The 13500-nt window shown below is 42.7% G+C and overlaps 1 protein-coding gene across 2 annotated transcripts in view; it reads left to right on the top strand.

Annotated features, from left to right (window-relative positions):
- ARFGAP3 (ARF GTPase activating protein 3) overlaps positions 1–13190 on the top strand; it is an 80159-nt gene extending 66969 nt beyond the window's left edge. For both annotated transcript variants that reach the window (XM_048825673.2, XM_048825683.2), the window contains 2 exons: positions 11220–11341; positions 12054–13190. In XM_048825673.2, coding sequence (XP_048681630.1) covers positions 11220–11341; positions 12054–12071 — 140 coding nt within the window. In that variant the 3' untranslated portion in view covers positions 12072–13190. The remainder of the gene's footprint in view (positions 1–11219; positions 11342–12053) is intronic.
- Positions 13191–13500: the final 310 nt, after the last annotated feature.

A 13500-nucleotide genomic window follows, 5' to 3' on the forward strand; every position in this document is an offset into this window, starting at 1 on the left:
ATGGAGCAGGCAGTGTGAGAGCCCTGTGTCTGTACTCTCTGCCTCTTTCCTGGCTGGCATTTAGCCTGACACACTCAGACTCCCCTTCACTGGGTTTCTCCTTCTCTCTAGTCCCAGATACTCTCTCTTAAAGCTCATTTGGGTCAGCAGATGAGGCAGAGTGCACCCTCTTAAAGGGCCAGTATCGCCCTGTGATATACTGTAGTGATTTGTACTGCCATTTTTAATTCACACAATAGTCAGACTGTTACACATGCATCCCTCAACTATGGTGGAGAGGTAGTGTCCTTATCCTTTGAAAATTGCCTAACTTTGAGAAGCACGCAGACAGTGATTCTCTATAAAATGAAGGTAGTATGAAGTTCAGAAATTGGCAAAAAAAAGCTACAGAAATTCTGGAGTCCTTGCCAGAATAAAGCACCATTTTTTAAACTCAAACATTCACTTTCATGAATAGCACTTAGGGTTTATCGTAAAACACTTTCAAAGTGTTTGTTCTTGTAAAAAAAAATCTCAGGTTAAATGTCTACATCTTTTACAAAACAAAAATAAGAGCTAGGAAAGGCTACAAGAACAGCCTCTAGTGTAATTAATTTCAAAGTTATTGATTGTCAATGGCACTAAATGGTGAAGTTTTACTGACAAAAATGCAAGATGCTTCCCAGAAAGCCATGGGAAAAATTAAGTTGCTTAAGATATTAATTTACATTATATCTGGATTATTTATATTCTTTGGGATTTTCATTTTTATTCATTTGGTTTTCAAAATTAGAAGACCAAAGGATATCTGAAGTGACAAAGTTCATAAGAAAGTAAAAATGGCAGTTCAGAAATTTGGTTATGTCTTTGCTACTGTTGTTTCAGATGGGTCTCACAGGTATAAGTGAAACTTGAATTCATATCACAATGTTGGTTAGAATAAAGAATCTGCAGAATTCAGGTCTGGTGATACCACTGTAGAAACAGCCAGTGCTGACCTTAACGGCAGTGCAGAAAGCTGATTATTGAAAATGACTTTGCATCTTTCACTGCAAATAAGTTCTGCTATCCTGAACAATTTTTAATATTAAATACCAACCTGCATCACTAGTGTCTTAGAAATTATGGGTGGGAAGATACCAATTCAGATTATGGTTGGTCACTAAAACAGCTATGGTGTAGACTTGCCATTAGAGATAATGAGGGTGTAGTTTTAATAGAAAGTTTGGCATCTTTTGCCTTTTGAGAGTCTAAAATAGTGACAAATTCATGCTGAATAAAAGGAGCAAGAATTTTTGCAAGCAGTCAAAATAGTTGTTTTGATTGTGATTGTAGGGAAAAAGCTCTTCTCTTGAGGAAAGAATAAAAAAAATTGGAGGGATGATATCTGACCACATTACTCGTAATGGTCTGAAAGTTTCTCTTATAGGACTGCATCTTTTTCCTTACTGCCCATAAGGTATCATTTCACTGTAGTGAAAAAGTGAGAAGAGAGTGTGTTTTGCAGCCATAGGAAAAGGATAAGGAATGATGATGAGGCATGATCCACAGATAAGGAAATTTGAAATTGCACTTTGGCATATAACTTATTTAATGTGCATTTACCTTATAAGTTACATGCCACAGTAGCAAGCAACTTTGTTTTGTATTTTGAGCTATGTTAGTGTAATGTGAAGCCCATAACTGAAGTACCATAAAAATATTTTTAAAAGCTCTAATTGAGTTTGATATTGTTATGCACTGAATTTACAGATTGTTCAAAAGTTTTATGAGTGTTCGCCCACAGTGTTTCTGAAGTATGTTTCTGCCACTCCTTGTTTAATCACTACGAGTCTCAGTGTGGCCTTTTGTAACACTTTGGGCCAGACCACTGGGTTGTCTATACCAGCATCAACCCATTAATTTCTGATTGAGCTACCTGATTGTCTTGTTCCTATCACTTCTAACTTTTCCTGTAAAAGAAACAGTTGAAAAACTATGCCTTTTGAAGAATCAGAGTTCAGCTGTTTTGTATTGAGCACCATGTGGAGCTGCCAACAACTAGAAAAGTCTTGGAATGGATGTCACATTCTGAGGTGCAGTCCAGACCAATGAAGAATTGTCACATTTTACCATGTAACTCCAAGAGCCTCACAATGCCTTGCTACTGTGGTTTTCTGCCTGGGACGCTCACAGTCAGCAACAAGTATGCACTCTATGTATTGGACAACCCTGGTCCAACACTTTGGATCCTGGAGCCTGCCTACAACACCACAGATTTCTACTGGTCTCTGCCAGTCTTGGTTAACAACTGGTAAGGAAACGCCACATTCTCTCCAGCCCCAGTTTTCCCCCAAAATGTGTGTTCTGAAATGTCCAACCTTATCTTGGAACAACCAGAAGAATGTTAAGGTCCATTGCTCCTTTAAAGAGCCAGTATTCAACAGTTTGTTACTTTAACTGGAGTTAACAAAGAGTTGAGTTTAAACACAGCACTGAACTGGTTGGCATTAAAAATAAAACAAGTTTGGTTACAGAGATAGATCTTAAGTGAGTATAAGAATTAAAGTGAGAAATGATTACAAGAGAAATCAAGATAAAATGCTTTCTAGTAACTAAAATTTAAGCTAGATTAGGTACAAGGTAAAATTCTCGTCACGTTTCCATCAAGATGGCTGACCAAATTCCTGGGTCACGATCTGTCCTCCAAAGTCAAAGGGCTGGCACCTTTGTTGTCTTAGGGGAAAGATAGATAACATGGGGTTCTTCTTCAAGGAGCGCCCGTCTAGGTCGTAAAATTGCTTATATTCCCATCTCTGTTTATCCCTTTTGACGGTTTTCTTTTGTCTTCCTGTCCTTAATTTTTTTTAATCGGTAAATATTATTTTGTCACCCCCCCCACAAATGGTGACTGAACAGCAACCTTCACCTCAGGCATGCCTGGTTCCCCCGGCTTTAAACGTTGCCTGACCTGCAGGCTATCTATTACTGTATCGGATGGTCATGCTGTCTCAGGGAAACCCATATACCACAGAAGTGTGCACCCTGCAAGAAATTATATGCCAGGACACTGAAAGCCAGGGACCTCCAACGAAAACTATTAATGATGGAGAAATCCCTCAGGCCAGCCTCCGACCCAGAGTCCAAGACTCCTCCTGGCCAACGGTCTCCAGCAACAGCCTCAGACAAGAGCTCCACACAGTGTCTAAGGACCCTGCATCTAACAAGGCGACCAAACATTGGTCACAGTCATCGCCTCAGAAAGATCCCCTTAAGAAGAAGCGATCTCCTGGCAAGAAGTCTGCCCTGGTACCGACGTCACCAAGAACCTCAGATGAGAGGCACCAAGAATGTCTGGTACCGAGACATCCTGAGGAGCCAAGGCACTGATACAGCCAGGCTCTCAGGTGCATGAGCTAAAGCTAAGCTCCCTAGCTCGGCACCAACAGTGCCGAAGAACGCCTCAGCACCAGCTAGCGTAATGGTGCCACCTGCTGCATATGCACAGCCTCACAAGACCTCGGCACCAGCAGAACATACTATGCTGCTATCCACAACACCAAGCTTCCCAGTACTGCAACCCTTCATGGGACAGGCGGACCTGGCAATCTCCTCCATGCTGGGAACATCCCTCTTCGGCACCAACGGTACCCCAGTCAGACCAGGACCAACCTGAATAGGCACTCCGAGCAGATCTGCACCTCCATTATCTAGTGATGAGGATAAAGAGAATGATTCAGGTCTTTATACCCCTTGCAATTCCTCCCCGAAACCAGGACCCTCTCACCAACAACAAACTATGAAAGGACAAAGCTGGCAGGCACAACCATGGATACCACCTCCTGTTGTTATGCCACCCAGTTGGCCATAGTAGGACATCTACAGAGCCCAAAATCTTAAACTCCCCAACCTACCAGCATCAAGTGCCACCCGGTCCCTTTCACTCATGAACCCCCCACCGTTGGAGGCCCAGGAGGAAGAGGGAGAGGAGCCAGAAGAGGATTCTGAAGATGTCACACTGCCACCCCCACCCATATTTCATCCTCGTCCCCAGATGAAACAGTTATGCCATCACTTTCCATCACAGGAGTTGATTTCAAGTCCTTCCAGGACTTATTCAAAAGAGTTACAGAATCCCTGGACATCTCTTTAGCAGAGCTGCCAGAGACTCAGCATAAACTTACTGACATCTTGCACGCATTCCCATCAACAAAAATAGCTCTGCCCATTAACACTACTCTAATGGATCCTGCAATGATAGCATGGCAGACACCGGCCACTGTCCCACCCTCCTGTAAACGCTCGGACAGAAAATATTATGTACCAGCGAAAGGGGCTGAGTTCTTATTTACTCACCCAACTCCAAATTCACTGGTCGTAGAGGCAGTAAACCAAAGGGGAAAACAGCACCAGTCAGAAACCACCCGTTATGACAAAGACTGGAAAAGGCTTGAGCTCTTTGAACACAAAGCCTGTTCCTCAGCCTCACTGCAATTTCACATAGTAAACTACTCTGTTAGTGAAATACACCTACAACTTGTTGACGTCTTTTATTGAACAAATGCCAGAGGAGTCAAAGGAGCAATACAAAGCTAACATTGCGGAGGGCTCCTTAATTGCCAAAACAGCACTGCAGGTCTCCTTGATTCTGCTGACACGGCAGCTCGTTCCATCACCACGTCCATGGTCATGCGTCGAGCTTCATGGCTCCACCTCTCTGGGCTTCCTAGGGAAGTACAAGTCACAGATGAGGTCCTGCCCTTTGAGGGACAAAAATTATTTGCAGAAACCACAGATCCATCCCTACATACTTTAAAGGACTCGAGAATCACCTTGAAGACAATAGGTATTTACGTCCCTCCAAACAAGAAAAAACGGCAGATTTTTATACCCAAAGATTCCATCCCACCCTGTACTCCCAACCCGAGACAATATGACTAACGCCGCAAGCAAACACAAGCAAGGCGCAGGCATAACCAGGATCAACCTGCCACATCTCAACCATCAACATCCCATCAATCATTTGAAGTATTGGTCAAGGGCTCGAGACCTCTGTCTTCTCCCATGCCAGATTATCAGATAACATCCACTCTCTTTGGAGACCACCTGCTACCACACTACCCAGTCTGGAACAACATCACTTCAGAAAAATAGGTGCTGGAAATCGGCCAGAAGGGTTACTCTATCCCATTTATTTCTACTCCCCCACCCACCCACCTTCCCTATCCTCCTTCAGGGACCCCTCCCACAAGACTGTGTTGCAGCAGGAAATAAACCATCTCCTGTAACTAGGAGCCGTTGAAATAGTACTACTCCAACACAGGGGAACAGGGTTTTATTCCCGTTATTTTCTCACACAGAAAAAGAATGGGGGCTGGAGACCCATTCTGGACCTACGCAAACTCAATAAATTTGTAACGATGCAGCCCTTCAAAATGGTTACCCTAGCAACCATAATTCCAGCATTAGAGAAAGGAGATTTGACCTACAGGATGCCTACTTTCACATCACCATTCATCCAGCACACTGACGATTTCTGCGCTTCACACTAGGCCATCAACATTACCAATACAAAATACTACCCTTCAGCCTGTCCACAGCCCCATGGGTATTCTCCAAAGTCTTAGCCATCGCCACAGCTTACCTCCGCAGGCTAAGGGTAATGATCTTCCCATACTTGGACGACTACATCATAAGAGCACCAACACAACAGATAGCAGTACAAACACAAACCACATTAACCCTCTTCACCAACCTAGGGTTTCAAATAAAGGTTCAAAAGTCCACCTTGGTCCCTGTCCAACAGCTAGAGTTTATAGGGGCCTATCTCGACTGTCTTGCAGCACAAGCAAGATTATCCCAACAGCGATTCCACAACCTAACCAGGCTGATAACAATCAGACAGCCCCCAAATGTCCGCTAGGGCCTGCTTACAACTTCTTGAGCATATGGCTGCTACAACTTATGTAGTCAAACATGCCCGACTGCATTTGAGATGCCTACAGGCCTGGCTCCACGCCTGCTGTATACCACACAAGCATTCCCTTCACAAACGGCTCACTATACCCCGGAGAGAGAAGGATTCCCTCAAGTGGTGGATACAACTGCAAAACATCTGTTCAGGGGTCACATTCCAACAAAAAGCTCCCACTATAACAATCACCACAGATGGCTCCCTAGTGGGATGGGGAGCCCATCTGGACAACAACCCCATCCAGGGACGCTGGTCCCCAGCAGAAACCAACCTACATATAAACATTCTAGAAAAGTATGCAAACACTTCCTTCCGCTTATCCGCAACAATACCATCCAAGTCCTCATGGACAACACAGCCTGCATGTTTTATATAAACCAACAGGGCAGAGCTCGATCATACCCTTTTTGCATTGAGGCACTCCACCTAGGGCTATGGTGCATATCCAACAATATAGACATTTCTGCAGCTTACCTGCCAGGACTTCAGAATACCATGGAAGACCATCTGAGCAGACACTTCTCACAAATCCATGAGTGGGAGATGGACTACCCAACCCTTGTGACCGTATTCAACCAGTGGAGGTTCCCTACTGTAGACTTATTCACAACAGCTCACAATACAAAATGTCCTCAATATTTCTCCTGAGCGGGACTGAGGCACCACTCACTGGGCGATGCCCTCCTCACAATATGGGAAGCACCACTAATGTACGCGTTCCCGCCCGGAACTAAGCCGGGTGTTACACAGAATCAGACAGGACAAGGCCAGGGTCATACTCATTGCGCCCACATGGCCCAGACAGACGTGGTTCCCATACCTAACACAGATGGCGGTGAAACCTCCTCAAACCCTTCCACAACTTCCTAATACAGGAGGCTGGCCGCATCATTCACCCCAGCCTAGCAGTTCTCCATCTCAAAGCCTGGTTACTCCATGGCTAATGGGGCTGGATCAGGATTACTCTGACGAGGTTAAAGATATTCTCTTGAATAGTCGCAAACTGAGCACACGCAAGACTTACACTCATAAGTGGGTAGGTTTCTGCACCTGGTGCGAGGCTCATCATAAGTCTCCTCATTCTGCCCCTCTACCCAGAGTCCTGGACTATATATTAGGCCTTAAAAAGGCTGGCCTCTCCAATAGCGCCATAAAGGTACACTTAGCAGCCATTGCCTCACTACAAGTTAAGGTAGATGGAACCACGATCTTTGCTTATCCAACCACTAAACAATTCTTAAACAGCATGACCAACATCTATTCTCCTCTAAAACACCCTCCTCCTATATGGGACCTTAACCTCATGCTACACATCCTCATGGGCAAGCCATTCGAACTCCTTGTGACTTGCTCACTGCTACATCCATCAATGAAGGTCTCCTTCCTTATTGCAATCACTTCAGCAAGAACAGTAGTGGACCTAGAGGCCCTAATAGCACACCCGCCGTATACCACATTCTATAAAGACAAAGTCATCCTAAGACACCACCCTAAATTTATACCTAAAGTAGCCTCTTCATTTCATTTAAACCAACCCATTTACTTACCTGTGTTTTTTCCGAAACCCCACGCCAACACTGGGGAGGCATCCCTTCACACTCTCGACGTCCCTAGAGCTCTGGCCTTCTGCTTAGAAAGAACAAAGACATTTAGAAAATTGTCCCATCTTTCTTTTGGTCGCAGAGCAATCAAAGGGTGAGGCCATCTCTAAACAAAGATTATCTACATGGATTTCTGGCTGTATCCACCTATTCTGTCATCAGAGCAACACCCCTGCTCCACTGCAATTCGTTCGTACTCCACCAGAGCGCTATCCATGTCTGTAGTGTTCCTCAACAACATACCCATCGTAGACATTTGCAGGGCAGCTACCTGGGCTTTGGCCCACACGTTTACCAAACGCTATGCCTTGGAAATACGTTCCTCTGCCGACACTCAGTTTGGACTCTCAGTGCTGTTCACTGTTAACAAAAATACTCTGAAGCCCCTCCTTCCATCGAGGGGTACTGCTTCATAGTCACCTAAAGTGGAGCAACCACAGGGACACTCCTCGAAGAGGAAGAGAAGGTTACTCACCTTGTGCAGTAACTGAGGTTCTTTGAGATAGTTGTCCCTGTGGGTGCTCCACTACCCTCCCTTCTCCCCTCTGCTTCGGAGTTTCACATTGATTCTGAGGTATTCTGATTCGGAGTTTCACATTGATTCTGGGGTAGAGAAAGAACTGAGGGATGCTTGGCTGCGCACGCTAAGTGGTCACTCAGAGCGGCGCGAGATGGCTTCCGTGCATGCGCGGCCAACCGGGGCACTGCTACTACAAATCTCTTATTACAAGTGCAGGGCGTCAAGACACCTAATATGGAGCACCCACAGGGACAACCATCTCGAAGAGCCTCAGTTATTGCACAAGGGGAGTAACCTTCTCTTTCTTGGTCCCCTTCTCTTTTATAGTCCAGTGAATCTTTGAAATGGAGTATTCTGAAGGATACCTCCAGCTCAGTCTATTTCCAACTGTGAAGTAGTGTGACAGAATACACTCCTGTATTTACATGCTACCACACTATTGTAATAATCTTTTGTACAAAGTATGCCTTATAAGGTATCATTTGAAAACTCATTATTTGCTGTTCCGTATTGTCCTGTTAAAATATGGATGGAAAGATTGTTTGAGAAGTTATAAGATTCCCCCTATGATGTTATTAACACATGTTCCAAACCCTACAGCCCTGCCCAGGCAGAAGTCAGGTCTGTCCTAAACAAAGGAAGCAATGTGTGCTTGCCTTAATTTGCCTTGAAGCAGTAAACAGAGTTATCAAGCAGGAAGGGAAAACAAAGGAAGTTCAAACAGGTGAAAAAAAACATATTGTTGTCTTCTTGGGTCTCAGCTGGAAATATTTTTTCAAGTGGGGGACTGAAACTATTAAAAAAAAAAAAAGAGGGACAAATGCCCCAAGGGGACACCCTCCCCCCCCCTTGCCCACCTCATTCTCCGCACCTGAGAAGACAAAAGGAAACAGCCATTGGACTCTAGGGGAGGGGTCCTGACCTGCGAGTTTGGTCAGTAATCTGCTGGAGCCTGGAGAAAGTTTGCTTTGCAACTAAGTTAGTTTTGTAAGTAGATACTAGTGAGAGTTTTCTCTTTATTTTTCTTGTAACCGTGTCTAACTTTATACCTCATTACTTATCCTCACTTAAAATCTCTCTCTTTGTAGTTGTTAAGTTTGCTTTACTGTTTTATCTAATCCAGTGTTTTTAAATTGAAGTGCCTGATAGCTATTTAAGATAATAAACTGGCATATTATTTCTATAAAGGAATAATGGATTTAATATATTTGTACTGGCCAGGACAGGGCTGGGCAGTACAGGACATACATTTCTGGGGGACGATCTGGGACTGGGGTGTGTTGAGGTCACCCTGCAGTATAACCCAGGCTAGTGAGAGCCCAGGTGTACCTGCCAGGCTGCCGTTACACACAGACACCTCAGGTGTGGCTTGCATGCTGGAAGGCTGTTTGCGAGCAGCCCAGATGGGAGCTACTGTAAGGCACACAAGATTGCAAGACGGGTGACACCACTACTCATTCCCCTCTGGGGTTGTCTGCTAAAATGCAAATTGTTTAGTTCTTCAAGTCATGGTACCTATGTGTATTCCACATGTGGGTGTGCATGCATGCCATGCACCTCAGTCTGGAAGAAGTGTCCGTTGACACACGTACGTGATGCATCCCCTTGTGCTTCAAGCCGAGGGTATAATAGGTACAGTGTGTTGACGCCTCTTTGGTTCCCTCTAATCGCCGCACGGCCTGAGTCGGAAACCCCTGTTCCTTCACACTCTTAATTTTACTAAGAGAGTGACCACTCCTTGTTCTGTGTACCTAGTTGCAGATAGTTGTATATTGTCATTTTAGTGATCTATACGTTAGTGTAGTTCTTTCCCTGTTTGGGGAACATTCTCCACCTGGGGACTATGCCCCAGATTCCGTGATTTAAAAATTGTGTCCTGCCTGTACTCATTATCTGTGAGTGACAAACTCCAGAGGTGCCTTTGCTACCTCGGCAACACACACATTGTGGCTTCGCCTCCATAAGTACTTGATGGAGGAAGCCATTTTAGACTGAGGGCATGTTCTGATCCGGGACCGATGGAGCCCCCGGTACAGCGACCATCATTGGCAGTGAGAGCCCCTCTGATCACCCTTTATGCCCCTGGTCTGTTGGTACTGAAGACAAAACCAAGTACCGACATTAGAGTAAAAAACACTGTCATGAGCATAAAAGCAGATCCCTATCATAGATTGCTCCAACGCACAGCATTTCTTCCCCAAGCCAGGCCAAGTTGGGTGAGATATTGTGCGCGGATCCGACTGGACCAATGCCCAAGCTTCCACATGTGGAGAGTAAGGCTAGGTGCAAATGGGATCTGATGGTACCAATAACTGCCATGGTACCCGTGCGTCTGGAACACTCACCCTTGTGTGCCCCCTCCTGCCAGTGCCTCTGCACCTCCTGGATAGTATGGCCCCACTGACACCACCTAGGTCCTCTGACATTTCCAGAGGTGCACCACGGACTGCTAGATGCTGTGAGCCTTTCTTGTTGACAGCACTGAAGCTTACAGCTCTGTGGGACCTTAATCTCATCCTCTCCGCCCTCATGAAGCCCCTCTTTGAACCGTTGGCAACGTGCTCCCTCTCCCACCTCTCAATGAAAGTGACATTCCTGGTAGCCATAACCTCAGCCACGTGGGTAGGTGAGCTAGCCGCCATGATAGCAGATCCCTCCTACACTATATTCCATAGGGACAAGGTATCGCTACGGCATCACCCTAAATTCCTCCCAAAGGTAGTGTCGGAATTCCACCTATACCAGTGCATCCACCTTTGAAGCAAAACACAGGAGCTGTTTAACAACACACAGCAAGGCTAAATAACAGTTTAGGAAAGGAAATTAATAGTATTTGTATCCAATTGAAACTGCAGAGGAATCTTATATGTTGGCATAGTGTAATTGCTCAACTTGGAATGTGGAGTGTATGTTTTTAGAAAATAGCAGGTTTGGTAGGAATATGTACAAATTCTCAAATGGACATTTGAAAATATAAAGCAAGATGAGTCTGAGTAATTTGATTAATTGTTTTATATCTAAAGGTTACTTTTAATTTTTAGAACTTTAGTTAGTATGGACATTCAGACATTCATGGGGTTGGTGTTCAATGTAGTAGATAATAGCTCTCAAAACATGCTATTTTTAATACAGTATCACTATTGCATGTTTTTTATTCCCTATATAGGAAGTTACAGTATTGCAAATGTCTTGCCTTCAGCACCGGATATGGCTCAGTTTAAACAAGGAGTGAAATCAGTGGCTGGAAAACTTTCTGTTCTTGCTAATGGAGTCATGACTTCTATACAGGTTAGTAAATTAGGAAAGTAAGAAATATTAAAAATAACGGGATAGATATTGAAGTCTTGTCATGAGGATTTATTCACATGATTCCTGTTAACTCCTTAGGGGGGAAAAAGTTGATTGTTTTTATATAATGTAGCTGAAATGTCAGAGAATTTTCATAACAGATGGTAAAATATTTAAAGCTTTTTATGACTTTCCAATTAATTCACTTTTCTTAGAGAAGTTTCCATGAGTACAGTTGAGACTTAAAAATGACTAAAATGTTCCTTTTCTTATAGTAATTGAACGTGCATTCTATCAAGCGTATTTGTTGCTCATATCCCATTTTAGAGTAACTAGTAGTAATTTAACTGTTAGGCTTTTGTCTCTGTAATTGACGTGATAGAAAAATGTACCACAGAGTCCCTGGATGGAAGGACCAATATTTTTAAAAATAGACACTGAAACTTAAAATCCTAAATTCATAATTAGGGACCTAAGTAAGAGGCCTGATTTTTCAAAAGTACCAAACGCCCATCAATTCCCATTGAGCTCAGATTAAATTTTTGAAATTCAAGAGCCCAATATTAAGCTCTTATTTTTGAAAATCTTGGCCAATTTTCTAAATGTGGTGACTTTAAAAATTAAACCTCACTTACTTTTAATGAATATTACCATATTTAATTTATCTTGCTGTGGAAAACATGCCCATGAGTGTTTTGTTCTTTTTTTCTAGGATCGATATAATTCTTAACCAGTTGCATATCAACATATTTAAGTACACTAAAGAAGAATTTCTCTCCAGATATGCCAGTGATCGCATTGCTGATTGAAATGAAGGCTGCCTTAAGGCTGTAGAATATTTTGCAAGTTGTTTTGCCACTTTTGTTTACCATGTTACTTTCTGGTTCTTGGAATTTTTGGACTGTCACTTTATTTTTATGTAGCAAAAACCTTGTAGTAACTTGTTACATCACTTACGCTTTTGTTCCTTTATAGTGTTGTTTCTTCCAGTGTCCTTCGTGTTACATACAATACCTCTCTCTCTCTCTCTCCTCCTCCCCCCCCCCCCAGTTGGCTGTGGGGCTGGGAAGAAAAAGGTGGATATAAGGGCGCTTACATGGAAAGATGAGACTTACTGATCTGAATCTCTGCACCTGTAGTCATAAACCTCAGGTGCCACATGTATACACAGTTTGGCTGCTCACATTTTTGTGTCTTGTAGAAACGAAATCTTAAGTTAAAAAAATCATACATTGAAATGGTATTTAGTGTATTATAGCAAAATATAGGACTTGATTTGGACCTTTGCTTGTCATGAAATAGAAACTCTTGAAATTCATGTTGTTCAGCATTAAAATGACAAGGGAATATTACCTTGAGAGCATTATTTCCTCTAGAAAATCTTTTGTTTAGGGTAAGGTATGAAATATATAAATACTCAAGTAAAAAGGTAACAAACTTAATTTTGTCATGGGATCTATTTATTCATAATTTTGAGAATTATTAAAAAATTGCAATATAGTCTCCTTAAGTGCTCTTAAACAATCAGTATCGTGTACAAAATGAACAAAATTCAAGTATACATAATTATAGGGACAGATAGAGTAGTTTAATTGACTATTTAGTTTTGTTAGGTATTTTTAGAACAATCTTAGTTTTTTGATAAATTACGAAATATGTGAATAAGAAAATATAGTGGGGCTGTGTTTTAGACAGCCTGGAATTTGCCACTGACAAAGTATTTTGCAAATTTTGTGGATCTAAAAAACCCCCAAAATGAGTTTCCAACTGATTCTGTTCTATAGCTTTATTTCTTAAACAACTCTCAAATTTGTAAACTGCTAATGCCTAATAAAAACCATTGAAATCAGTTGTATTTTTCTTACATACATGTATGCAAGAGGCCAGTCTTTAGTTTCTTAACCCACCATGCATGTTTGGTTTCTATACTAATGCTGTGCTTGCTGTTTGGAATTAGTCTTTAATTAAAATAGAGTGAAGTGGCCATTTCATATCAGTTTGCTATGTTTATAAAGAACACCCACTGATTTGGAGTGGGGGAAGGAACCTACAGTGCAAGTAGCTTTGTATATTAAGATTTTAATCTAGACACATCTGGACACTACATTTCCTATCTAACTAACCGAATTTGATTCAAGTTCTTCTTTAAATTTAATCTT

Source organism: Caretta caretta, chromosome 1 (genome assembly GCF_965140235.1).
Source record: "Caretta caretta isolate rCarCar2 chromosome 1, rCarCar1.hap1, whole genome shotgun sequence".
Classification (NCBI taxonomy): domain Eukaryota; kingdom Metazoa; phylum Chordata; order Testudines; family Cheloniidae; genus Caretta; species Caretta caretta.